The 26,723-nt window shown below is 47.8% G+C and overlaps 2 protein-coding genes across 16 annotated transcripts in view; one reads left to right on the top strand and one right to left on the bottom strand.

Moving 5' to 3' along the window:
• Positions 1–15,551, top strand: part of LOC116424941 (protein bric-a-brac 1) — a 224,825-nt gene extending 209,274 nt beyond the window's left edge. For 7 of the 9 annotated variants that reach the window (XM_076368931.1, XM_076368930.1, XM_076368929.1 and 4 more), the window contains 5 exons: positions 4,301–4,358; positions 9,390–9,570; positions 10,495–10,580; positions 11,512–11,751; positions 11,964–15,551. In XM_076368931.1, the coding sequence (XP_076225046.1) occupies positions 4,301–4,358; positions 9,390–9,570; positions 10,495–10,580; positions 11,512–11,751; positions 11,964–12,505 (1,107 nt within the window). In that variant the 3' untranslated portion in view covers positions 12,506–15,551. Of the gene's footprint in view, positions 1–4,300; positions 4,359–5,803; positions 9,571–10,494; positions 10,581–11,511; positions 11,752–11,963 lie in introns of those variants that run through there. The other 2 variants (XM_076368936.1, XM_076368937.1) reach the window with 2 other exon arrangements.
• A 4,698-nt stretch (positions 15,552–20,249) lies between these two features.
• On the bottom strand, positions 20,250–24,218 carry NUCB1 (Nucleobindin 1). 7 transcript variants are annotated; one of them, XM_031971978.2, is made up of 11 exons: positions 23,515–24,218; positions 22,976–23,133; positions 22,798–22,905; positions 22,484–22,705; positions 22,306–22,408; positions 22,137–22,213; positions 21,964–22,066; positions 21,702–21,882; positions 21,479–21,638; positions 21,125–21,166; positions 20,250–21,043 (listed from the first exon to the last, which is right to left on the bottom strand). In XM_031971978.2, exons 2-11 carry the CDS (start codon positions 23,102–23,104, stop codon positions 20,516–20,518), a joined length of 1,653 nt encoding a protein of 550 aa, XP_031827838.2. In that variant the 5' UTR covers positions 23,105–23,133; positions 23,515–24,218; the 3' UTR covers positions 20,250–20,515. The 7 variants fall into 7 exon arrangements, with proteins under 7 accessions (XP_031827838.2, XP_031827839.2, XP_076225062.1 ...); XM_031971979.2 differs by having other exon boundaries at positions 23,835–24,218; XM_076368947.1 differs by having other exon boundaries at positions 20,250–21,034; positions 23,835–24,218.
• Positions 24,219–26,723: the final 2,505 nt, after the last annotated feature.

Here is a 26,723-nt window from a genome sequence, read left to right as displayed (position 1 = left end):
CTACCTGTAGAGTCCCGCTCGAAATAAAACGGAACGACGAAAAAGCAGTGACCGGCAAAGAGCGCGAGAGACTCGTGAAAACGGGCGAAACGGTGGTGCGAGAGGGAAACGGTTGCTCGTCGAACGACGACAGCCGCGGCTGGTACACAAATAAACCCCGCTCGCTAAAAACCGTGGTAGTTCCAATCGAAACCGGACGATTCGTTAAGTGATAATGACGAGTCAATGCGTCAACGGTCCGCCTCCGCGCCCCCTCCCCTCCCTCGTCCACGTACTCGGCCCGATTACCTCTGTAAATTGTAAATAATTCAATTTCCGCGGTGAAATTCCAGTCGGCCGGCCGCCGCGCCGTTCGGACACACGCCCGCACTCTCGGTCGTGTTCCAATCGGCTCCACTCGTTCGCGTTAGGCACGAGCGGACGACGGAGCGCCCGACTGTAAGATCCGGCCATCGCACGATCAAACTTTAACACCGATCCCAATTGGACCCGACGCGAGGCGGTTTGCGCGGAACGAACGGCCGCTTCCCATGCCCATATTTTCTCGAAATTTGATAGGGTGCACGATCCTACGCCGGCCGGATCGCGATGTTTTCCTCGCATCCTGTGTACCGATGAATAAAACACACGTCGTTCGTATTCGTTTGCGCGCGGCCGGTGACAGGAGGAGCGGGAGCCAGAGCGAAATTCCGAGCGACAGGACGAAGGGGGAAAGTTAAGCGCGGCAACTGGTCGACTATCGGTGGAATAGTTGGAGCGCGATATCGGTGAATAAAATATCAGCGGGTGCGTGCGCGGGACGAGGAGGGGTAGGAGGAGAAGGAGGATCGCGTGTCCTCGAACGCGCGACAGCTCCGAGTCCCGTGTCACGTGTGCGCGCGGATTCCTGACCCGCGTTTCCTGTTTCCGCGCGACCCGTTTCGCGACTCTTCAACGATTAACCGGACCACGTGCTCGGAATTCCCCTCTGTCCTCTTACCCTGTACCATGTATGTACCATCGGGCGCGCTCTTCCACCGATGTTCCCGTGTTCCCAACAGACAGGACAGTCGTTTCGGATTACCGTATGTTCTCAAGGCGACCGGATGCTTCTCGTACGTATCGGTAATTTCGTTCGAACCGTGTCTCGAAGAGACAGGATCGCGACGGGTCGCAAACGCCGGAAGCAAAGGTTTTCGGTTTTCCCTCGGCAAGTCGAAGGGAAAAGGCGTAGGCGGCTCGAACGATCTCATCCAGCTTCTTCGTCGGCTCTCCTATTCACTTCCGGCCCTCGCGCTCCCCTTCGCCCCACCCGCTGCTCTCGATCCTGGTGTTCCTCCTCCGACGGCGCTCCCTCTTCCGACGTTAATTTAGACGAATTTCATTAGAACAAACGAACTTTGCTAATCCGCGCTAATCTGATTAGAAATTTGCCGTGGCGCGGTGCATTCTGCCGCGTGAAACTCCAGCCGGTCGACGGGAGCCTCGACGACGTCGACGGCGTCGGTGGGGCGTCGGTGGGGCGTCTGCGGCACCAGCGAAGGAGAGAACGAGCCCGCTCGTCTAGCAGCATTCGTCCTTGTCCCCGTCCTCGTCCTCGTTCTCGTCCTCGTCCTCGTCCTCGTCCCGTCGCGTTCACGCAAATCCCCGTGCATACATCCGTGCGCGGCGCTCTCCTCCTCTTCCCTCTCCCTCTATCTCTCGTCGCCTCTCTCGCTCAGTGTTTCTCTCCCTTTCGTTTACCCTCCCCCCCGCGCGCTTCCGACGCCTACTCGTTTCGCCCACGCCTATATCCTTGCCCGGCAAATATTTGCAGGAATTAGCAACGATAGACGACTGCCTCGTAAATTCTCCTCGGCAGAAGGTTCACGGGATTTTCCGTGAGAACGGCCGGGAAACCGTGAATTCGAAGCCCTTCTTAATTAGGCCAGCCGTCGTTGGTTCGCATCTATTCCGACTTTTGTTTATCGCCGGCTCGTCAAATTCCGGCCATCCGTCTGTCGCAGTTGCTCGCCGCTCGCAGCGGTTCCGCGCGGCGGCGGCGGCGGCGGCAGTCCCGTTATCGCGGGAACGCCGCCTCCGCGTCGGGAGAATACAGTGAACCAGTGAAAAATAGCGGGTGTCTCGCCTCCCAGGATTACCTCGCGACATTCCCGAGCGTTTCCGCTCGCGGAACCGTCGAGCTCGAACTTTCGCCGGGCGAACTTTCCTCGGGGTTTTTCGCCCGGCGCGGCGCCGCGGAAAAACGACAAGATTCGGAAACCGCTACTTAGCTGGCAGACACGGCCGAAGTTTCGCGGGACCATTTGTTACCGGCGCGAAACCATTTGTAACGTTTAACGTTCCGAACTCTCTCGAAAAATGCTTTCCCATCAAACTTCCGTGTCTCCTGTAATGTAAAACATCGAAAGTTTGCTTCTAAACAGCCGCGATATTTCGTCTATCCCGCCGTTACGGGGGAACGACGACGGCGAACCGGCTTTCGACTTCGAATCTCGAACGCCGCGATCTTTCCGCCGACGCGCGGCGTTCTCGGAAGTTTAATTGGCAGCGAGATCGCTCGGCAGCGATTCTTTCTCCTTGCATCGTAGCGAGCCGCGCGAGCAGCGCGAACGGGAGAAATATACCGAAAGAATTACGAAGAGCAATTGTCTCGTTAATGCCGAAACAGCCGAAAGAGTCGGAAGAGTTGGGTCGCGTGCACTGCGACATGCATTCTCCGAGTCGCAACTCGCGACAATCGGACGGACAGACGGAGAGACACCGGGACGGAGACACGAGACGATGAAAAATGCACGCATGACAGGATGCGGCGTGTGTGCGCACGATGAACTCCAACCGGCAACGGCGACATCAAACTCGATTTCCCTGTCGTGCGCGTCTCGGCGCACCGATGCAAGCCGCTCGCTCTCGTCCTGCGGTTTTCCCGTGCCGCGCATGCAAGTTTCCTTCGTACCGGCGGAACCACTCCGATACGATAAGATGTCTAAATAATTTATGCCGGCGTAATACGGGAACGGACCGATCACTTGCCGTCTAGTCGATTTTCAAGGTAACCGCAGTCACCGCGCGCCGCTTCTATAAAAGCTGTCGTTACACGCTGCGTCTCCTTTTCTTTCGCTCTGTTCTCCAGCCCCCGCCACCTACGACGAGTTACGTTCACGGCATACGTATAGTTTTCCACTGGCAGCACCACCCAATCTGACTCTCTTCTAACGTCTTGTCTCACGCGCGTGACCGCCATATGAATAAATGAAGCGTCGTCATCTCGATGGAACGTAGGACAATCGCGGACCTTATCTTCTTATTCAAGGTTCCGCGGAGCATCGCGACGGCCGCACCTTCAATTACTATTATAAGTATTATTGACTTGAATGCCCCATCTAGACGCATTCTTTCGCAGCGCCGCATCGGACGACGAATTCGAACTCTTCGTAGAATAGGATCTATTCTGTTGGCCCCGGCCTTTGTTCCGCAATTCATTTTTCTCGCGGCCTATTCAGCGCGGCCGCAACAGCCCGCCGTATAAGACCGGGCCCTCGCCTATACGTTATGCCTATTCTCTTGCCGATTACAGATCTCGCGCAGCATTATTGCCACTTATGCCGACGCCATGTTTCTATTGTCGCGCGAAATCTATACACTCGTAAACGCGCGAGGCGGCGCGGTGGCGAAGGGGGTGGCCGGAGGGGTGCGCGGGAAGATGGCCGGTCGGCCGGGCTTGAAACTTTGAAGCGTGTGGCGTGGATGCGGCGAAATCACGGGGAAAACAAAAAATGGAAGGGGTTTCGGAGTCTGATAGAGGATCGAGGCGCGCGTGGATCAAACGAGAGTGGCCGGGGGCCGTTCGGCCCTTAAAAATTAATTTGAAAAGTCAGCCGGCGAGTGCCGGCTCCTGAAAACGATTCGGTATATATGAGAAGTCTCGGAATAGGCTGGGACCTTCCGTATTGCGGAAATCGCGAACCGCGTCGGACCGCGGACGAAAACTTTTCAAATGAGCCAACTTTGCGTGTGTCTTGCGCTTTCGGCGCGTCTCGCAACCCCTTTCTAGAGACGCGGAAAACCTCGCATATTAGTAAAGTTGTCGACAGAGACGCGAGCCGCCGTTCTCCGGAAACCTCCGTACGCCCTCCCGGTCGAGCATCTTCCGGCCGAGCCGCGCCGCACCTCCCTCTTTCCTGCCGCGACTGTCTCGAATTCAACCCTTTCTCGCACTCCCCTTTCGAATGACGAACGTTCGCGCGAACTGAATGCGCCGAACGCCCCGCGAATGTTTCGGAATCCGTTATCTAAACCTGTTTTTCTCTGTTTGTTACAGGCCAAGTTGTTGGAGTCATCCCACGCTTGGCTCGGAGCCTCCACGTCGAGTATAGCAGGTAAGTTGTTCGACGTTCCTCAGCCTCCTTTACCTAATGCTCTATACCAACAGCTGCCACGGCAGCGCATTTCAGGGAACGATAATAACGTGGCGCGATCTCGAATTCGGATCGTTTCTCCGAAATTCTCCTCCAGAGGAGCTCGTTCAAGACGAATCCGCGCGATTCCGAGTGTCCCGCGACCGTCCACGGCCGCTCGTGATTTTCCCTCCTCACTCCCGAACGTCGACCGATCTCGCGTCTTTCCGATTAATCCCCGGTAACTGATGGATCGAGCCACCAGGAGGCGATCGAAGAAACGGGAGGAAAGGAACAGGGTGGCTAAAGAGGCGAGTAAACGGTGAGACGACGCGAGGAGCAGCGCCGCTGGACACGGATCACGAAGAAAACGAAGCGAACCTGGATCCGGAGGAACTGGCGGAGGAGGAGCGAAGGCCGCGAGAAGATCGAGTAGGAAAGGGTGTTACCGTGGCGATAACGAAGCCGAAGAACGAGCATCGCTTTAATATAGAAAGCAATTTAGATAGACAACCGAGCGAGGTCGGCCGTTAGCGGCGCCGTCGATACCGTCCTTCCGATTCACACCGCTAGAAGAACCGCAGACTTCGACGCGTACGAATTCATTTAGGCCTAACCAGCGAGATTTTATTATCGGCAGATGTTCCTCGTGAATCTCTTTAACGTGTTGACCGCCACGAGAATTCAGAGCGTTTCGCACAACGCTACTTATCGTATCGTAACAAACTGCTGGTGGAATTAATTAGCAATGATTTGCTATCATAGCTCTGAAGTAACACTGTCATTTACCTACCTACGTAACTAAATATTTTCATACATCAGTTTCCTTCCTGCAGTTGTTTTCAAGTGATTTCGATGCTCCGGTGATCGAGCACCGTGGCGATCAACGTGTTAAACGATAAATAGATCGACCGCTTAAAATTGAACGCGTTTCGATGCTTTTCAACGTTTCCACCGCGCGATTAGCTTCTCCGTCCATTCTGAAAGCGGAATTTCGGGGACCGTAGTCGCCGAACGTTGGACCGCGTCGCGATCGTCGAGTCGAAGCGATCGATTGTACCGGCTTCGTCGTCTCACCGGTAAACCGCAAGCAGCCCCCTTTCTTTCCGACCGTTTCACGCGCGATCCGTGACCGCACGCGTCCAACTTCTCCGATTCCTTTCACGCATCGGAGTAGACGCGTGGATACAAGCGAGAGAAATTAAAGGTCGACGAGATGCGAAAGGAATGCGAAAAGGGAAATTAAATGGATATACGAAAGAGTGACGGGTAGGGGTCGGTCGGCGGGATACCGATGTAAGAAGGGGATGTTCGTAACACCGGCCGTAGGCCGGTTTTATCCCGCCCTCGAAGATCGTTGGATCTGGGTTAGGTGAAGCAAGGACATCGCCTAAAACAAAAAGTCGAAATCCCTGACTATTTTTTAGCTGACTATACGACCCTGCTGAAGCTGAAGGCGCCCACGTGGACGCGGCACGATCTCCAGGAAGCGATCGAGGCCGTGGTCACTCAGAAGATGCGATTCACCCAGGCGTCGACCAAATACGGGATACCGAAAGGCACCCTCTACGACAACATCCTCGGGAAGACGAAGCGAATGATGGTCCTCGAAGAGGCGGGCCTGAACTCGAGCGAGGAGACGGCCGTGCTCGAGTTCTGCTGCGACATCAGCGTCAGCCCGTACAACCGTCGCACGAAAAAGTCGCTGAACGCGATCCTGAACTTCGTGGAGAAACTCAGACGGAAGCGCGAACCGGGCTTCGTGTTCAACGGTCTCTCGGGTTTCCGTTGGTGGTGGGCTTTCTGCAAAAAGCACTCGATAGTCTCGCTTTATTTCAATGACGAAAACGAGAACGATCAATGAGATCGGTGAACCGCGTGTTTCGTTTCGTTTCGTTTCGTCTGGTCTCGTCACATCGCCTTGAACCTCGTCGCGGTCCGCGTCTTCCGTCGAGAGCACCAATGTCCCCCTTCGACCAACGACCGTGCCTTCATTCCAGATACTTTCTCGTGATCCGTCGGCGCGCGGCAATTAACTTGCAGCGATCGCGGTTAGAATTCTTCGACCATATATTTCACATTCCACGCGCATTCCCCGTACCCCCGAACGAAACCGTTCCGAAGGTCTCGTTTGAAATCGGCGACCACTCTCTGCAGCAGGACCAATAGCGAACACGATAAATTATAGCAATAATAGCGCTAATGATTACGTTTATAGTAATAGGAATAATAATATATTATCCGCGTTGTCGCGGCTAACGATCGTACCAGCGATAATATAGTGCCTTTTCCCCGACGTCTTCCACTCGAATAGAATTTATCGTAAATTCGATCCTCCGATCGTAGTCCCCGACTCGACTCTCGTCGCTCGCGAACGGATCTATCGATTAACGCGCGGTGACCGTACGATCCGCGATGTTCGAAGCTGACTTTCCACTTCCACGCGTGCCTTTTTCCATTGTGATTTCCGCGAATCTCACGATTCGATCGTTCGAGATTACTAGAGTTTAGGATACTTAGAATCGACTGCGTAAAGTGAGAAACTATCATCGACAACAGTCGAGTCGTCTCGAAAGCGATGCTATTTTTATAACGATTTGTACATTTAAAATATTCGGTCGAGCGAATTCGTCGGCGAATTCGGGACTTGTCGACGATCGAGACGTTTCTAATCGTCTCGAATTTAGAGGGCGACGCCGCAAAGAGCCGGCCGGATTCTCGCGAGAATCGAACGTTCGCTCGACGCGACAGTGCGAAACCGGTCGATTCTTCCGCGCGAGCGAGAGCGCGCCTCTTTCGCGAACGGTTCGATGCATAGAAAATTGTTTGAATTAATTAGCGGCCTTGCAGCACGCGTTGAGTGAATTGTTTCAATGTGATCGGTGGATGTTGCGCAACGAATGGTTGAACGACACCGAACTATGTTACAGATACTCGTTCGCCAATAGAACCGCTGGAACTGAAATCACCTGGAGACCGAACAAATCGCCGCGCTCCTCCCGCGAACGTTTCCGATCCCGAGTCCCGACTTCGCCCGTACAGTTCGTAGAGATTAAAGAGACAGAGCATATTTTTTTACAAAGATGTTCGAAACTCGAAGAGCGTCGCGCGGATCGAGCGTTCCTGTTGTAATTATAGTCGAGCCAAAGGATTAGGCTTCTCGAGGCCAGCGAGCGGTAGTACTACCACCCTGTCATTTAGTTGGCCGAAACAGGGCCGGTAATAGCGGCGAGAAGAAAGTGGAAGATCGCGGCAACCGTTGTACACCGAGTAGAAACGTTCACGGGCGCACTCGATTAACGCGATTCGCAATCGAAGAGCTTGGCCTCGAGCTGCTAAAGCCTTTCGTCGTGACTCCAGCGCGAACGAGCGAGAGCTTCAGCTTTGGCGCGTGTTTCGGACGCATATCTCGGATATGCACCGCGAATCGATTTCTCGAAACCGCGTCGAATCCGGGGACGAAGCTCGACGGGATACTTTTAGGATCGATCGCACGTCTCGCGACATCCTTGCCGCTAAGACTCCCGTTCCGTGATATCTAGAATTATAGCGCTACCTCGTCGAGACAAAACGTCGCATTCCGTGGCGTATCGTTTCGTTTACGTTTCGTTTTAACGTATCGCGATCGCGTCTTGAGTCGCGGGAAAGACGCGCCGCCACCGCGTTCGCAAATATCCCGACGCGATAGTCCGTCGTTGATTGATCTCCCGCGCGAGATAACGGTAAGCCTGGCTCTGAAGAATTTCGGCGCGCGGCGGTGTCGATCGCGAAACTGCCATTTCACTTTTCCAGGGTATTTCGCGAGGCAACGACGACTGACAAGCGTCTTCGAAGCTATAAGAAGCTGGGACTCCGTCTTTATCCCTATTATACATTCCTCGTTAACTGTAAGGCGATAAATGATTCCTTTTCGTACCAAAAAACTGCCGGAGAGTCTCCGTTTTTTATAGTCCGGGAGGCGTTAATAGCGTTCTACGCTTTGACTCTCCGCGGTCGTCGCGGAGGACCGATAGAAAGATTGATAAGAAAACCGAATAGTAGTCGTCTATCTTGCTGGAACGATTCCAAACGGCCGACGAACGAGTCGTCTCCGCGGTTTCTATCGTTCGCGTCGCTCGCACGCGTGCGCGACGGGACTCGCGTCCGCGCAAGTTAGCGGGCGCGTCTTTCCAATTAATTGTATTAATCGTCAAATTGGAGGATGCTCAATTAAACCCAATAAGTTAACTATTAAATAATCGTTGCGAATTGAGGTCAGCCGTCCGCGGCGCACAGCCGGTGTGCGTTCGAGTCGTATCGCGCGCGGAGGCAAACGGCTGCGAGCCTGCGATTACCGGTTTAACGTTAAGCAAAATATTTTCTATTAACGACCGAGCTTGTTCCGTTACGAACTCACGCAGGTTTTCTTTATTTCTGTCTCTTTCACTCTGTTTCTCTTTTCTCTGTCTTCCTCCTCGTTTTCTTTTCTTTGCGACGATTGTATGCTAACGACAATACAATCGATACGTGAACGTACAGAAGCCGATGTGTGTGTGTATCTTTATTCCTCGACCCGTTCCCCGCCACAATTTGCCTTTCAACACTTTGTTCGCAGGTACGCTTCGGCGAAGCAGCTACCGAGGAACCTATCCACGTGATTCTCGCACCTTGACTCGACTTACCCACGTTTGGTTGTTTATGCTATTTACGTCATTCGCCGGTATCGTGTTCTGACGAACGTGATTCACCGTGACGATACGATTTTTCCGCGGTGCATTCGCATTCGCGACTCGCGCGCAACGCGACCAACTTTTCGATCGATCCGCCGCGCTCGAAACGAACGAGCCGCCCGCGCGAGCGCGCCTCGATCCGCGCTGCGCTACGGGCACGAACGGGCAGATCGAAAAGTTGATCGCGATCTTAATACGCTTACCGATCTTGAACTCGCGTCTATTCCCCGCCCGATCGCAACCGAGGCACCGACTAACGCTGTGTTTTTTCTGTTTTCTCTTTTCCGTGGGGGGCGTAAACTAGCAGACAGCTACCAATATCAACTGCAGTCGATGTGGCAGAAGTGCTGGAACACCAATCAGAGCCTGGTGCACAACCTACGTTTCCGGGAACGCGGCCCGCTCAAGTCCTGGAGGCCGGAAACGATGGCGGAGGCGATCTTCAGCGTCCTCAAGGAGGGATTATCCTTGAGCCAAGCCGCGAGGTAATCCAACTTCCACCTTTCCCCGCGACTACGCACGCGTAATCCGGTGATACCGTTCCCGCGGCCGAACCGCGAACGAGATCGCCTCGTTTTCTTTCGCGGTCGACGTTTCGCTGTCGCTCAAACTTGGCCGAGCTAAATTTTGTACGCCCGCGGAATAGAGGACCCCGTCGCGCCGTTATTTAACTAGTCAAATCGTCTGGATTACGTCCGCGTCAGACGTTTCTACCGTTTAAGGAACGCGCGCTGAGGATTTCATTATTAGATGGATATTTGCGGCGCGACGAGTTAAATTCAACTAAGAAAGTTCATCGGACCGCCTCTCCAACGAAACGTCGAATTTTCAACGAAACTGTCCGCGTGTCTTTGTTGGCTTAAAGGAGCACGGCGAACCGTCGTTCATACGATCGATCAGGCTTGTTCGCGATCTTTCGAATCCTTCGAGCCTTCCGAATCGTTTGAACAGACCGTTCTTTTCACACATTTCTTCGTACGGGTTCCAGTGTTCAACGTTTCCCGCGATCCTCTATTCGCAGTCGCGCCTGCTCATGGTCTAGGTAGCGATCTGCCGCGAGATCGGCCGGGAAGATTGTGTTCCGACACTGGCAACCCGTGACCACCGGCAGACGTAAATGGGTCAAAACGCGGAAGAAAGAATTGTCGGCGTTTCAACCGTCGAGCCGAGAACGGCCGACTCCGGGAACTTTTTACAGCCTGGTCGTAAAACGCAACGTATCGCGCACGCGTAATAACGCGTCGCCGTTAAAAGGTCTTTCCCTTTGTGGGAACGCGAGAGCGCACGATCGAGGAACGTTTCGCGGAACGGGCCCGATAATCTTAACGAGAATCGATCGAGTTCCTCGAGGCCGGCAAGCGGGGGTCAACGAATCCTTCTCACAAATGCGTCACGGGTTTCTGTTGCAGGAAATACGACATCCCGTACCCGACGTTCGTTCTTTACGCCAATCGGGTGCACAACATGCTGGGTCCCAGCGCCGACGGCGGGGCCGGTAAGTATCGTTCTCCGTTTTCGTTAAACCGTCGCGACACGGCTGTTGCTCGAATATGGATTCGACGTTAGGTTCACGGGACGCGTAAATTTCACGCGTGTAGAACTTTAGAAACGTTCATTGGAAAATGTTCACACGTCGATTTTGATTGACGCGAATACGTAGCCTAATTGTCTACTTTTGAATCTCCAATTTCCGAGATCGAAACGATCGGTCGTCGATTTTTCTAGGAACAATAGAATAAACTGTACACTAACTGTCCGTAAACCTAGTGTTACGGGAAGAGCGGACGCGTAATGAGCTCCCGATCGAGGATACTTATCCGCCAGATAAATGGTCGATGAATTAACCCCGGATGGACATTAACGAGGCTCATAGCGATTCTTAACTTAACAATTCTTCGGTGTATTAGACGACGGTGCTTAGATATGGATCGACTGAGGTTTCTAGAAGTTCCAATTGATTTCTCTATTTGCGGTTGCCAATTTAAGCTGGCAGTTATTTCTATTAGATCTAGTCTGTCAACTGTACGATGTCCCGGACGAAAGAATTTTCTAGTAATTAAATGGGAAATCATTTATATCTGAGCGAGTTTTGACACAGTTCCCTATGCAGTCGTTAAAAGCATCAAATATAAATTCCATCCGACGCTCGACTTTTATTTCCTCCTTTTTCTTCGACCGAGCCGCGGATCGAGCAGATGGAACGTTCTCGTCGCGGCGTAAACAATCATAAATAGCGTTAATAAATCGAGTTAGGCGAGAGTATACGAACGGCAGAGCTTTCCGCGGTCTTAGAGCTTGCGGGTCTATGGCACATTTCTTTCGCGACGCTGTCGAGACTTGATGAAACGGTAGACGACTGCGGGTACCGTGACAAAGTTAACTGTTGACGTTCAAATACGAATCCCGCCTCCTTCTTGACTGCTCAGATCTTCGCCCGAAAGGAAGAGGCAGACCGCAAAGGATCCTCCTCGGTGTCTGGCCTGACGAGCACATCCGCGGTGTGATCCGGGCCGTCGTTTTCCGCGACGGTCACTCCCCGCACATCGTCAAGGAGGAACCGGCCTCGATGTACCCAAGTTTGGCAAATTACGCCGCCTGCAATGGACCGGAAGGAGCGGTCAGCCCCGGAGCTGCAGCCGCGGCCGCGGTTGCCGCGGTCGCCCAAGGTAATGTCTCTTCTCCATTTCTCGTTGGCACGCGACATCCTATCACCTATAAATACAATAAGTAAATGAACACGATAAGATGAATCCTTGGCGAATCGAATACGTTAACGAATAAACGCGGTTAACTGATCGCCAGGAATCGCGAGACGAAACGCGGTCGAATCGAGAATACTTGTCCACCACGATTCTAATCGAATCTTACTGTCGTACAGGCTTGCGACACCAAATGTGCAGCATGGTGGCAGCGGCGCATTCGCAACAACACGACATGATGGCGACGAATCTCTCGACGAACCTCTCGACGAATCTCTCGACGAGTCTTTCGTCGAACCTCCAGGCAGCGATGCAGGCCAGCCAGCATCATCACAACAGCAACAATAGCGGCGCCGTGATCGGCAGCAACAACGGCAGCGGCGGCGGAGGCGTTCCCGGTCCCGGCAACAATGGCAACTCGCCGTTGAATCTCGGTTTAGCCAGCCCGGGATCCGGTGGACCGCCGGAGAGCCCGATGGAGAGTCCCCTCGCGAGTCCGTTGGGACCGTTGATGGACCCTGGACACATACCAAGCAGCGTGGAAGTCGGAATCGGTGTCAGCGGAATGACATACAAGCCGACGCGAAGCTTCGTCAGCCCGCGGCCGGAGAATCTCTTCCAAGAGGATATCGCGGATCTCGTCAAGAGCCCCCACGGGCTCAAGGACAAGGATAAAATCCCCGTGAAGCTCGAGCCACTGACGGACTCTCGTTGCGAATAGTAAGCCAGAGATAGCCGAATACGAAAGAGCTAATCGTTGCCGGTTGGATCGGCCGGAGAATAATCGGTCGCCTACCCAACTAGGATCTTAGCAGCAGGCTACACCGTTGGGCCTCGTGGCGAGATCCGCGAGCAGCGGCCGGCTCTTTCCGCGAAACCGAATCTCCGATCGGAGGGATGCTCGCGACGCCACGGATCACGCGATCCGACTCGATTAAATCGGAAGAAAGGAGCCGGTCGGCAGATTCATCCGATCACGACAGAGCTATCGGTCTCGCGTCGCGCCGCAGCGAATCGAATCGAATCGAATCGAATCGGCTCGGCTTGAATCGGATTCGGTTCGATCGTGCGCGGTGCGGTTCGATTCTTTCAATGTCCCGCTTAGTCGCGAGCGAACTGTGCGACGATTCGTTCTCGCGGCGACGCGAAAGTATACCTATTACGATCTCGAATGAGATCGAGGCTTACAATCAAAATGATGCAGAGAAGAGAAACGGAGAAGAGGAACCGTGAACGAGCGACACACGGAGTAGGGCTACGGGGTCGCGATCGGTGCCCGATCCTCGATACCAGACCGAAAATTTTCTTCCCTCGCGACCTCGGGCACCGATCGGGATCGCGCGGCCGACTCTAGCTGTCCCATAGGCAACCAGTTTCGTAGCCAGCTGATCAATCGATGGTAAATCGGAAAGATCACGCTGTCAGACCGGAAACGGTCGTCGGTGGACTCGCGCGCGAGTCCAGCGGCTCCCGGAAAGTATGTTGTATTCACGAAGCAGAAGAGCGAGCACCGCGTGGCGCAGGGACACACGCTTAAACTCGAGATTTATATATCCACGCATATACGATAACCGTACGTTTAATGCCAAATGTATAGTAATTGGCCGTGGGCCACTATCCGCGTCGACTCGATCGCCGCCGAGATCGGACCGATTCCTCGACGCGGACTAGATGTTTCAGTTTTTGATCGAGACGCGGCCCGTCGGAAGTCGCGACCCCGGGCGCGAGAAAAACCGGCTGAACGCCAGCTGGGTTCAGTCCGCTTCGAACATAGGAAATACACGCGAGAAGCGGCGCTAGTGTTCGAGGTACCGCGAGTAGTCCGACGGGTCCGAGATGTACAAAATTTGCTTACGAGTGTCTGTCGTACGAGAGAGAGAGGACGATTAAATCTTTACGGAACGAGAGAAGAAAGAGAAGCATCGTTCGGCTCGAGCGAACACCTTAGGACGCGAAAGAAAGAACAACAAAAACCGATTGCTATACCTTATTAAGTGTAATGATTGCCTTCCTGCCATATTTGGGGTATGCCAAGTATAAAAATTATAAGGTTTAGAGATTAGGGAAACGAGAAAATTAACGGCGACACACGGCCGCGGAAATTCATTGAATTTGGAACTGGAGAACATGTCGATAGGTGTGTGAGTGTGCGAGAACGGCGTGCATCCGTTAAACCGTGCGCGAGTCGACGAGAGAGACACTTGCTTGCCTGAGATTCACCGAGAGAATGGGGGCGTGACCGCGCGACCGAATGAATTTGTTTCGGAAAGATCGTGCTATTTTTCAAAATTTTACATATTGCGCGTACGACTTTTCGCGATGGGACCCTCGATCCTCGACAATCGAAGAACGATGAGCGTCGAGTAGCCGTCGAATCGATCACTTCGTCGGCCGGACCCAGCGATCGGCCTGATTCGGACCCAACTGAAGCCAAGGGTCTGCTTCTCTGATTCGGATTCGCGTCTACTCCTCGATCGTTCTTGCCACTGGCTGTCGTTCAGAGATATCGTGCGACGTCCACGAGCGAGTTCGTTTCGGGCCTAGTCATCCTATCCCAGGGACAGATAGCGGGAAGGACAGCGCGTGAAAGAATGCGAGTGCGAGTGAGGCAGAGAAAGGGTGCTGGAAAAAGAACAAGGTGGACGGGGGGCACTAGTGTGAAAGAAAGAACGGAACTTTCTAGAAACAAAAAAAGGAGAGAAAGAGAGGGTGAGAAAGAGAGGAAGAGAAAGAGAGGGAGAGAAAGAGGGGGAGAGAAAGAGAGAGAGAGAGTGAGAGCGAGAGAAAGAGAGAGAAAGAAGAAGATGTTGAGAAAGAGAGAAAGAGAGAGGAAGCAGATTTTTTAAAGTTGGCACACCGGTTCGAGTGACTCTTTGTAAGTATTAAAAAAGTAAACAAAAACAATTTTCGAAGTGGCCTTCTGTGAAAGGAAAAGACCATCGCTTTTCGCTTTTGCTCGGAAAATGGAGCGCATAGGTTCGGTCAGTCGTATTATCCGCTTGTCTAGACAATTTTTCGGAAAGACCGTTGTTCTCGCGCCACTCCCCTACCGGAAGCTTTAACGACGAACGGAGAAGAGGGAATAAAATGGTTCGTAGGAAAGTATTCGAGGAGGATCGATTAGCAAGATATATTATTATTATCGGCCATTAGAAAAATAAAAAATTTTCGGGGAAACTTTGAGACGCGTTATTCTTGATACGAAAGATTTTTTTGGGGGGCGTGATCGAAAAAGAAGAGAACCTTTTCGTGGCGTTAATACAGTCGACGAGTGGTGAGAGTACCGATCGAGCACGATTTTATTTTCCGCGTGAATCGGAATAAGGAAGAGGGGATAGGAAACAAACGAAAATACGGTAGATCGCGATCTTAAAAGATTTTATTACGATTTAGGCTTAATGTGTTCAACGAGAAGGTAAATTTGAACGAAACCAACGGCGAGGGCGGAGCGAAAGAAGATATTCGTGAGCCGAAGCGAGGAGATGGGATTGGGTGGGGTAAAAAGGGGAAAAAAATACGAGTTCAAAGAGCTACGGACGAAATTGCGAGGAAGAATTAGTGGGGCGAAGGGGGGGAGGGGGTGGAGGATAGGCAGTGGGATTAGGGGGAGAGTGTGCGAGAGAAAAAAGGATGGGGCATGTGAAACAGGCGAGAATGTGGAAGAGATTAAAATTAATATTGTATAAAAAAAAAAAGTAGTAAGTGCCTTTCAAAGAAAAAAAATTAACGTGTCCCGTAGACCGTGACCACTTGTACATGATGAAAAGTCGTTCGAAATTTCGCGTCACCGAATACACCGTTTGCGACTGAAAAAGGAAGACGAAGCGAAAAAAGATACAAAAGACTTTAAGAAAAAAAGAAAGAAAGAAAGAAAGAAGAAATAGAACCTGAAAAGAAACAAAAAGTATTATTTGTGGGGACGTTGCGTAAAAATTCTTACAAAAGATTTCTTCTCAGTGACGTGTACATGTATTCTCTTCGTCTCGTCTCGAAGTCATAACGACGACGCTGCGCGATTTCTAGGAAGTATTTAAAGAGCACCACGGTTAATAGTCGAGGATAGAATCGATGGAGGAACTGGAATATTTTGCGAAAACTTTTGGCTTTTCTTTTCGAACGACGCGGGGATGGAAGATATATTATTCTTCGTCGATTACGCAATGTGTCTACGAATCCTTTCGTGTGTGCGTGTAGAGCGAATGTACAGGATCTACAAGCAAAGGAAAACCGGACAAAATTTCTGTTTCGGATCTACCCACTACCGGTAATACCCTGAATGGCATATTCTCGTAAACGTTTCTTTTGATTCGCTTGTACGAGAGTGAAAGGGAGAGAGAGACAGAGAGAAAGAGAGAAAGAACGAAAGAAAGAAAGAGAGGGAGAGAAAGAGAGTGAGAGAGGGTGAGAGTGAGAGAGCAAGAGATCGAGCGTAGATGAACGTTTAAACGCAAGAGGAGAGGCAAGCGTATGACTTAAATCAGCAGAGGGAGCGGATATTTCGAGAAACTTTCGTTTACGCATTTTGATATATCTGTGAACAGATGAAGAGGAAAAAAAAAGAACAAAGATACTTATATTACATACATAAGGTGTAAGTGAAGAAAAAAAAGCATCTAATACGCTATTATTGATATAGGACACAAAGTAAAGTAAATATATATATGAGACAAAAAAAGGTATATATATACATAAATTGATATATTGACGCTATATAAGGTTGCTGCTGGACGCGTTTTACTTTTGAAGGAAGGTGATGCGCAGTTTTCCGTTCAAACGTCGTCGAGGACGAAACAAAAGTTCACGGGAAGAGATTAAGTTAGACAAAAGTGTAAGGACCCTAGAGTCGAAGATAAAGTAGCTCTTAGAATTTTTATCGAGGCAACGTAAGGACGGACGGGCGTGACGCTAGTATACCACTTTCCAGAGAGAATCGACAGAGAGAGAGAGAGAGAGAGAGAGAGAGAAAGAGAGGGAGAGAAAGAGAGAGAAAGAGAGTGCGTGAAAGAGAAAGAGAGTGAAAGAGAAAGAAAGTGAGCGAAAAAAAGAGAGAGAGAAAGAGAGAGAGAAAGAGAGATTGAGTGAGAGGAAGAAAACCTGCCCATTTGTCCTCGCGGCTTCTGCGTTTCGCTCGCTTATCGATCGGTCTCGCGGGTTTTCCGGTCTCTCGATCCGTCTCGGCGCGTCCATCTTTTCCGATTCGTTGCTCGGAACGCTCGGGAATCCAAAAAATACTCGCGGCGCGCAAGACGGATCGAAGGCTAATAGGAAAATGTTGCGTCGAGTGTTGGTAACTTTGCGAAACGCGCTAGCTTATCTGCGAATCGCGCGATCGAAGAGAGAACCGTGAAAGGTTTTCCGCGAGCGAGCGAGCGAGGGTAACGTATAGAGCCGCGAGGTGGGGAACACAGCCGCAGCCATAGCGAACCCGCATAAATATTTCAACACCTTGATACTCGAGAAGTTAATTCGTTGTGTGTTTACCGGAATACTTTTTTCCCCGAACTAGAGACAGGAAAAGTAATCTCCGACGCGTACATTGCTTACGCGTTCCCGCGCGGGTAACGCGGCGCACAGTAAGTTCGTTGCTCGTACTGCTAGCCGCGGTACCAAAGGATTCGGAACGACGGAGCAGTGCAACAAGCTCGAGAGTATCACGGCGTTCGAATATCAAGGCGGCCGATTATTTGCAGAAATATCCGAACGTTCGTTCCACTTCGAGAACCCGTGAAACAGGATCTGAAATGTATCACGCACGCGCCGAACTCTTTCCTTTATTTTCGCCTTAGCTTCGAGGTGTAACATCGTGTTATAATTAATGGTCGACCGACATACACAGCCACACTTAATCCCACGAAGATGGAAGAAAAAGGTAAAGATACCGAGGAGAAGGATCCGCCAACAAAACTGTATGAATAAAGCGATAAACGAAGCGTAGTAGTCCCGTATCCGCGATTTACGACTAGTTTACAGGATGTGTAACACGTAACGGCATTCACCGGCGGGAGTGAAGGATAGACGGAGGAGGGGAGAGACACTGAGAGAATGCGAGGGAATGAGAGGGAATTAAAAGGACGTTACCGGCAGCGTAAGAAGAAACGCGTCGCACCGTGTAAAAGGGGGGAAAGAAAGAACACGTCCGACTCCCGTGTTTTCCATTTCTCCGCCGCGGTAACGGCCGAACGTTTCGAGGATAAATACTAGGTGGCATCCTAATTTACAGGAACTAGTAGTCGAGCAATAGAACCGCACATTTTTCAGAACCTGATTATTTAATCGTACACACCCGGTCGTGAGCCGATATTCAATAAACACGACACACGCACCTAACACTTGTACGGTAACATACATACGTACACGTACACATACATATATACATACATACAAAGATACACACACGTATACACATTCAGGGAGATAATGCGAGCATAGATGGTAACAAGAAGTCGATTATGAAACATAAAAACTAATCGACTACACGAAAGACGGGAGACATGGTCTTTGCGATATTTCGTTCGGAAGGACACGGTTCAAATCTGAAATCCTCAACAGTGAAAACTACACATCCGAGCCGTGAAAGTATCAAAACTCTGATAAGGGGAGAGACGTTGGTCGTTCAAGGTCACTCGCATCACCTTGATCCCCACTTTATGGTACCGCCACGTGCCCGGCTAAACGGTACGGTGGGGATGGCCTGTATATGAGCTTGGAGCGACCAAATTCGTTGACCCTTCCTTTGATTGCGAGAGCAGGTAATAGATATACAAAAGAAGTATTAGGCTGCGACCACATACTGGGCGGTTAGTAGTAAGCGTCAAGATTTCACCGTTCATTTATATGTTCATCCTCCTTCATCCTCCTTCATACTCCGATCGATATCGCCGGTCCGTATGTGGTCGCGGCCTCAGAAGAATCCGGAAAGTGGTGGAGAAGAGTGAGGGTACATACTAACGCAGGATAATATAAAAAGAGAATACACGCATTCTTGGAACAAGCACACCACAGAAATACACACGATACGCTATGCTACGCGACAGAGACAGACACAACCGTGCGTTCACTGTAAATAGAGAAAATGCAACATTAATTATACAGCAAAGTTCATCTTTATTATCGTAACCCTGTAATATATTTATTTGTCCGGTCGTGAAGATACTTTATGTAGTTGAATGATAACGAGGCCTCTGTTTCATTTGAATCTGCCGCTGAAGCGCGCCAAAGGGGCATTGGTCGCGCACAATGAGAGGCGTAAACGCGTTCTCCTTTTGGTACGATAACAAATATTTTTGAAAACGCTTGCAAATGAAATTCTGGAGCGCACGGCCTCTCCGAGCAATGCCTCGCGAGTATTAGAAGGAAGAAGATCGAAACAGGGAAATTCCAAGCTTTCGCGATCGAGGCTGATCCGTAGTCCATTTCAGACCAGCCCTTACCTCAAAATTTTTAGCTACCCGTCGAATTAGTTTCGTAATTTCTACGTTACGTTTCTGTAGAACATTTCAGCCTCGTTCGCGTGAATACACGAAGCCAGAGTATAAAATCTGTCTTCGTTTCCGCCTGTAATTTCGACGGATCGATTCGTTCGAAATCGTCGCGGCCTATAGAAAGACGCTCGCTGTCCAAGGACGACGACCAGCGCCGCGTTTCTTAGCAGATGGCGATAGTTTATAGTTTACTATTGTTTCTATTTTTACGTTAAACAAAGTATTTCTTTTGAGTAGATAGTCAAGAATTGATTAAAATCGACACACAATCCATATGCGAATAATTGCGCGCGTGTCTTTAACCGGAGACGCATCTGAAATAATATGTATGTACCCGTGACGAATCGCGAATCAACGTTTGTTTTCCGTTTCATTCCGAAATACCTTGGGATACGCCAAGGTTTTCGAGAGATAGTTTTACTTCTTAATCACGGATGCAAAACAAAACCTTGTCAACCATTACAAATTCCTCTTTTATTTATTACCGATTAGCATGTAAGATGACGTTCTACCGACATATGCTATAATTATAAATACACCCTATATATAGTGGAGTAAGCGTTACATTACCTACCTACCTACCTGCCTACCTACCTACCTATACCTACCTACCACCTACCAACTTACCTACCTACCTACCTACCTACCTACCTGCCTACCTACCTACCTACCTACCTACCTACCTACCTACCTATCCGTGCTTGACGGGTGAACAACAGATGAATCACGCAATCATACATTTAAGTTGCTATTTGGCACGTATACCTAAGTAATATACTAACATAAACAGTATGCAATAATAAATATGAGAAATTAAACACGATCTCTTTCACTAAATCGTTCGAACTATCCTCTCCTTTGCGTGTTCCGTATCTTGCTGCACGCGATCGAATATCGGACTATCGAAAGTCAAAGGGATAATGAATTTCTATTGGTCGAAGGGACGTGGAAGACAAATATAGAAAGTTTATTTAAAAAATCGTCTTTCCTGAAAACAGTTTTTATTTACATTTTCCGATAAATAAATTAATCGATTCTGCGTTACTAACGCAATGTTAAAACTCTGCATATAATCGTATAAAGACAATAGAATTAATGGGCTGACAAATGTGACAAAGACATGGAAGTAGTAAGACAGAGTAGCTTTATAGTTATCTCCTTCAAACTTAACATCCCAATCTCATCGAATCTTTAGAGCTTCTCACCTGGCAATACGCACCCTTCATCAGTAAAGTTTTAAAGATGAAAATTCATGCTTTGCCACCAGTTTGAATATTATTTCTATTAATCTCCTGCTGCACGGCCGCCTGTGCCGGCTGCGAGTTTAATTGATTATGTTGCTGTGATGCCGCATTGCCTGGCACACTTTGTGGTACTTGATGCACGGGATTCTGCTGCTGATTAACTCCTTGAGGCTGAACCGGAAGTTGTCCTTGGGAATGAACCGGAAGTTGTCCTTGAGGCTGAACCGGAATTTGTCCTTGAGGCTGAACCGGAATTTGTCCCTGAGGCTGAATTGGAATTTGTCCTTGAGGTTGCTGGACCGGTATTGATCCATGCAATTGCTGTGGGGGCATTGGTTGATATTGCTGGTTCAAGTGTGCTTGACCTTGAAATTGTTGCTGCCCTGATAACTGTGGATGATACTGTTGAGGCATTTGACCATGATTTAATTGCACTGGTACATGATTAGGATATTGTTGCTGAGGAACCCCCATAGGCTGTTGTTGATGGTACTGTGGATGTTCTTGGAACTGCTGCTGGGGATGCTGAAAATCCTGTTAATTTTAATAAATATATTTTCCTTTTTTATAACACGGGTTTTTGGAAACATTACTAGTAACATTACAATATTTTACCATTTCATGTTGTACTGGTATGCCACCTTGGTGTTGCGGTAGCTAATAACAGCAACAGAAAGTGCAAAAGTATTATTAATAAACTACTCAAACAGTTCCTATTAAATAAAGAAATCTTTACAAACGAACATTATTTGATGTAACTTATTATCGCTGTTAATTCTTTAACTCGTTAGTTTATTTCATTTGTTTCAATTATTACTATACTTAACTTAAAAGTAAGTAGGTTATACAAGTAGTTAGTCGAACTCGTGTTATAAAAATGTCAAAAACTTGAAATGTACAATCTTGAAGTATTTATAATTTATGAAAAATTAATTTTTTTTACAATTCAGTATATTCTTAGATACTTACCATCATTCCTTGAGCAACCATCTTTTGGATCTCTTCTTGCTTATGCCTTTCAAAAGCTTGATACTCTTCTTGAGTAAAAATTTGTTCCTCGTCCAATCCTTGCCATCCCTCGTCTCGTTGAAAATCTGGTTTCTTAGTTTGCTCTAGAAATTCTTCGTAACTGAAATAATATAGTAAAATAAAAAAACTTTGTTTATGATAAATAAAAGATTTATGTATATACCTGATAAGGGAGTCTTTATTAAGATCGGCTTCATGAAAAACGTGTTCTCTCATTCTTTCCATCTCTTCCGCACGCTTTACGAGTTCCTCTCCTGATGCGCCTTGAACATAAATCTTATCTAATTCTTTAAAAAATAGTGCTTTAACTTCATCTTGATCCCACACTCCATTACCATCAATATCTGAAACATTCGTAAACTAATGTTAAAGAACAGTTAATTTAATGTAAATTATGAAATAATAATTAATAAGTCATATATTACCATGCATATAGAAAAACGTTTTAGGATTAAAATCATCAGGATTCATATGATCTTGTGCTTCCCATACTTCTTCCAGTTGCTGTTTACTACCTGGATGATGTATCTATAAATAAAAATCCTATTAAGAATAGACTGACCTATATAAATTATATAAACAATTACAATTAACTTACAGGCTTATGTTTTTTGTGTTTCTCTTTAAGTTCCAATTGTTCTTGTTCGTACTTATGTCGTTCTGCATCACTCATATCTATACCAAAAACAGACAGCATATTATATAAAAAGTAATATTTAGAGAACTAAAATAATATAGAAAACATCTGACTTGTTACTACAATATACTTTTACGTTTTAATTGTTCCTGTTCTTCAAATTTCACTTCCATTTCATGCTGTTTGAATTCCTCTCTCCTTTTTCTATCGGCCTCTGCTAAATCTTTTGTAGTCTGTGTCATGCATCAAAAACTACATTATTTTCATTTATAACAACCAATATTATTATACGATAAATAATACATTACCTTTGCAATTAATTTCTTTAAATCTTGTATTTCAAATGAACGTGTATTAGTATGATCCAGATGTTCAGCTATTTTCAGATGATCAACGTCTAAACCATTCTTCAATTCATTCTCTTTTGTTGCAAGGTGTCTTAATCTTTCTAATTCTGTTCTCTTTATCTCATCTAATCTTGATCTAACATTATGACTCACAAATTGTAGTTGATCAGCTATTTTCCCTGTCTAATGAAATTAGTATTTACACATAAATAGAATCTTAAGATTCTTTTTTTATACTTTTTTTGTTGGAAAAATACTATAAAGTCTGAACTTACGTGTATGTCTGATTGGTTTGCATTTTCCAACTTTGCCCGAAACTCTGGGTCAGTCTCTAATACTCCAATCACTTCCATCAGGTACCTACGATACTCCATAATGTCTCCCTATGTATACAATACATTCTATAATTTTTGTTAAACAAATTATAAACTCAACCTTGTAGAAAGATCATACCATTTCATCCATGTCTTCTACTTCATTTTCGTTAGTGTGTTCTCCATCCTTCTTCTTCTGGTTTACAGGTGGTGCAACAACATATTGCACCATTGCACATGTCAAAATAAATATCAGGAAGTACTGCATTTTTCACAATAAAATGCAGATTTCAATAGCTGAAAGCAATGATAAAATTCAGTTAAAACTTTCACTGATTGTAAGCACTTTCTTTTTTCAAATTGAATGCACTTTCACTACGCACAAGTAAATAATGAACCGCTGATTAAATAAGTAAATTAAACGAATTAACGAGAAGATTCGAGAAAAAACGGGAGAATACGATTGTATGCTCCATAAACACTGTTGCAAGAGGTCGAATACGTGTCAATGATTGCAACAGCTGAGTGACCGACTAAAACATTAGAAACATTCGAAACAGTAATCGTTAACCCTACGTTATTCTACGCGTGTCACAGTTGTTGCACGAGCGTAAAAATCACGATATCTTTCGAACAAACGGAATTGAATATTGAATAAATAACGAAACAAATACTCACAATTTCTAAGTCAAACAGGCGGAATGAGGTCACGTACAAAAAAAATACATATACAGAGAATTCTTTTTAATATCGCGGTTTACCGTTACGTCCGTAAGTCTCGGTGAAAGTAGCGGAGATATGTAACAAATTTTCACTCGACGCAACAAGAAAAAACTGGCCGTTCTTGCTTCAAATCTAATCAATGAAAATACGCGGAACTTGCTGCACAAGTAAGTAACCAGAATCTCATCTAATCGTGCGTATAGGAGAATTAGCCGGGAGATAAGTACATTAGGAACAAATAATATTTATCAGGATAAGACGGTAGATAAACTGACCGAAAATATTTGTTAACGGTATACTCGCGACTAATTGCGCCGATCAACATCGACAGATGGGTGCGACATTTGTTTCGGAAACGAACAGTGACGTGTACCTCGCACGCAGGATTTTCACTGATACGGAGAAAGATCCATGGGAGTTCCCCACTTGACGACTCGCTGCTGCTGACGACGATCACCGATGCCAGTAATGGATATCGCGTGACGTCACAGCCACGATAGAAATTTTTGCAGACACGCGCGAACAAATGAACAAAAATGTGAGATTAATATGCAGTAATTGGTACCGGTCAGTACCGATTGGTACTGATTTATTCACGATACACGGTCTCGGCTGTTCGTCGGCATTTCGTGAATTCGCAATCGGAGATGTCGCGTTGTCGATGATACGCTGTTCCTCGGCTAGATGGCAGCAGTAATACATAAAAGATGTTTCCATTGGACTTCTTTATATTCATTCAAAATTCATTCACAATTTAAAATTGAAATACAGAAATAAATTATAAATGTGTTCGTAGACTGCACAATCAAATATGACGAAACAAAATGATTAAATAAGTTAAATGGATTTGCATGAAAATTGATGAATTTTCTCGGACACAGAAGCACTTTGTTCTCTTTTAATCGAATACTCAAAAGTGCGTTTCCGCTTTTCTATCGTTTGTTGCATCCGTCGTATTAACACTCAGTCTTTGAGATCTTGATTTTTGAAGAATGAAACAATTTGTAAAAACATCAATATTTCAGTACGATAGTGGCAATGATGAGTTAACTCCTGTTCCCCGGTTAAATTGCCTGGAAATGTATAATTTAATACGTTTCAAATCGGTCCATGAATGCTCGTTTTGTTCGAATTCAAGTCACCTTTGATCCTTAATCAATGTTATTGCGCGTTGATTAACGCGTTTAATGTAAACTGATTTCATCCTGTTACGTGCAGAATATTTACGATATTCTGCGTATGTGGCTTCACGCGCTATTTCGTCCTTTGGAACAAGATGACGTTTAATTCGTTCGGCTCGTACAATCCGGTAATTGAATAAATGTTACTGTACGTAATAATTGCGAAATGAAACGCGACATGAATTATGGATTAACAGTGCCCGTAACAAATCTTGGAAGCCTGTTCCCGTTAATAGACCGAAGGTTTCATTGCACCCTTAAAAAAAGTAAAACAAACAACACACGCGTGAATATCGACAAGTTCAAAGAAACGTCGAATTTTCGATACGATCGGACAGGTGTTTCTACAGTTTTACCTTGACGGACGGCAGAAATCTGAATAGCAGGTGAAAGGATCGAATGCGCTCATAGGAATAGGGTATGCAACCAATTATAACCACACCCATGGCCGATCGAAATACACCGTGCAACGAAATTATGACATAAACAACGAGACAACAGTTAAGACTAATTAATCATATTACTTGGTTCACGGTAAACAACGACTACAAACGAAACGATCTCGCCGTTCAACCGCTCCATACAAATGCTGGTAAATTATTTTTTATTTCTCTATTCGCCGAGAGAACGAAGCGTAGGTAGAATCGGAATTGGATAAAATCAAACAGCCTGTAAAATTCTGTCTCGCATTGGGATGCATGAGATCGCGACTAAGAAAAGGAGGATGAGGAAATACGAATGTCAACAGAATTGTAAAAAGACACAGGCGGCGCAAACAAGAATATCGCCCGAGCACCTGGAATGCGTAATTCAAGACAAACACGCGAAATGCGTCGCGCGAGGTAGTAAACGAGAAGGATCGATTAACGGGCAAGGAATCCTGGCTACGCGGCATCTGGAAACGTTAAGAGCGTGTTTATCTCGGTGTGGCGCGCGTAAATGATAATTTATTGGACGACACGGAGTAAAGATTCAAGACTCGTCTCGAAAAGGGCGCGAACGATAAACTGGAAGGGGGCTTGCTCGATGGACCGACTCCGTGCTCCGGAAATACCGTGGGGCGTAATCGCGGCCTCGCGCGCGGCTTTCAACGGGAAAATGGCAGGGGAGTGCTTGTGAACGATCACGGCCACCCCGGCGAACGTTCGGGGACCCGTGAACCTTTGAATTCCTCGAACGGTCATTAGGACAAAAGTATACCTGTGTCTACGATCCTGCATAGACCTGTTGTCCTCGGACAATGCTCGGCCCGACAAGTGTTTTCGTATCTGATTGACCCATCTTTGGACGGAACGCTCCGACAAACGGCTAATTTTTCTTCCAGCTAACGACCGTCGTATACCTGACGTATCCTCCTCCTCTGCCGCTCTTGGTCGATCTTTCTTTCTCTCTCTCTCTCTCTCTTTCCCGCACTCACACGTACACGCACACATTCGTACATCTTCTTTGTCTTTCCGATTTTGTCTCGTTCTTGCTCCGAGAAACAATCCCGCAGGACTGCGGAGTCACGCGTGCTCGCCGGGAACGAGTTCTCTCTTCGATCTCCTACACGGACCACTGTTCTCGTCCTCTTTAATCTCGACTTCCTCGCTTTCGCCCGTTAATATCTAATTATTTCGCTCCGACACGTGAAAAGGGGATGGCCGCGTTCGACCTGTTGCCTGTATTTTTGCATCTACCGCCGTCCACCGGGGGCTCTCGACGTTTTCGATCTCTGTGGCGAAAATGTGGTGGTTCCGGTACCCATTTCGCGCGCAGATTTAACCGATCCGTATCGACTCCGATGATCGAACACGTTAGAAGCAACCAGTTGGTAGCGATACGGATTCGACCGCGAGAAACGGGTTCCAGGGAGTCGTCGTGTCCGGCGGTACGAAAAAAATTCTCGGTATACGCCCGAGATATGACGGAAGCAGCTAAATACTTAAACGCTCGAAACTCCAGGCTTAAATGCCGTTGATTGCAGTAGGAGGGAAATGAGAG

This window comes from Nomia melanderi, chromosome 7 (genome assembly GCF_051020985.1).
Source record: "Nomia melanderi isolate GNS246 chromosome 7, iyNomMela1, whole genome shotgun sequence".
Lineage (NCBI taxonomy): Eukaryota > Metazoa > Arthropoda > Insecta > Hymenoptera > Halictidae > Nomia > Nomia melanderi.
Note: the sequence above shows the minus strand (reverse complement) of the source record. Positions and strands in the feature narration are given on the sequence as shown.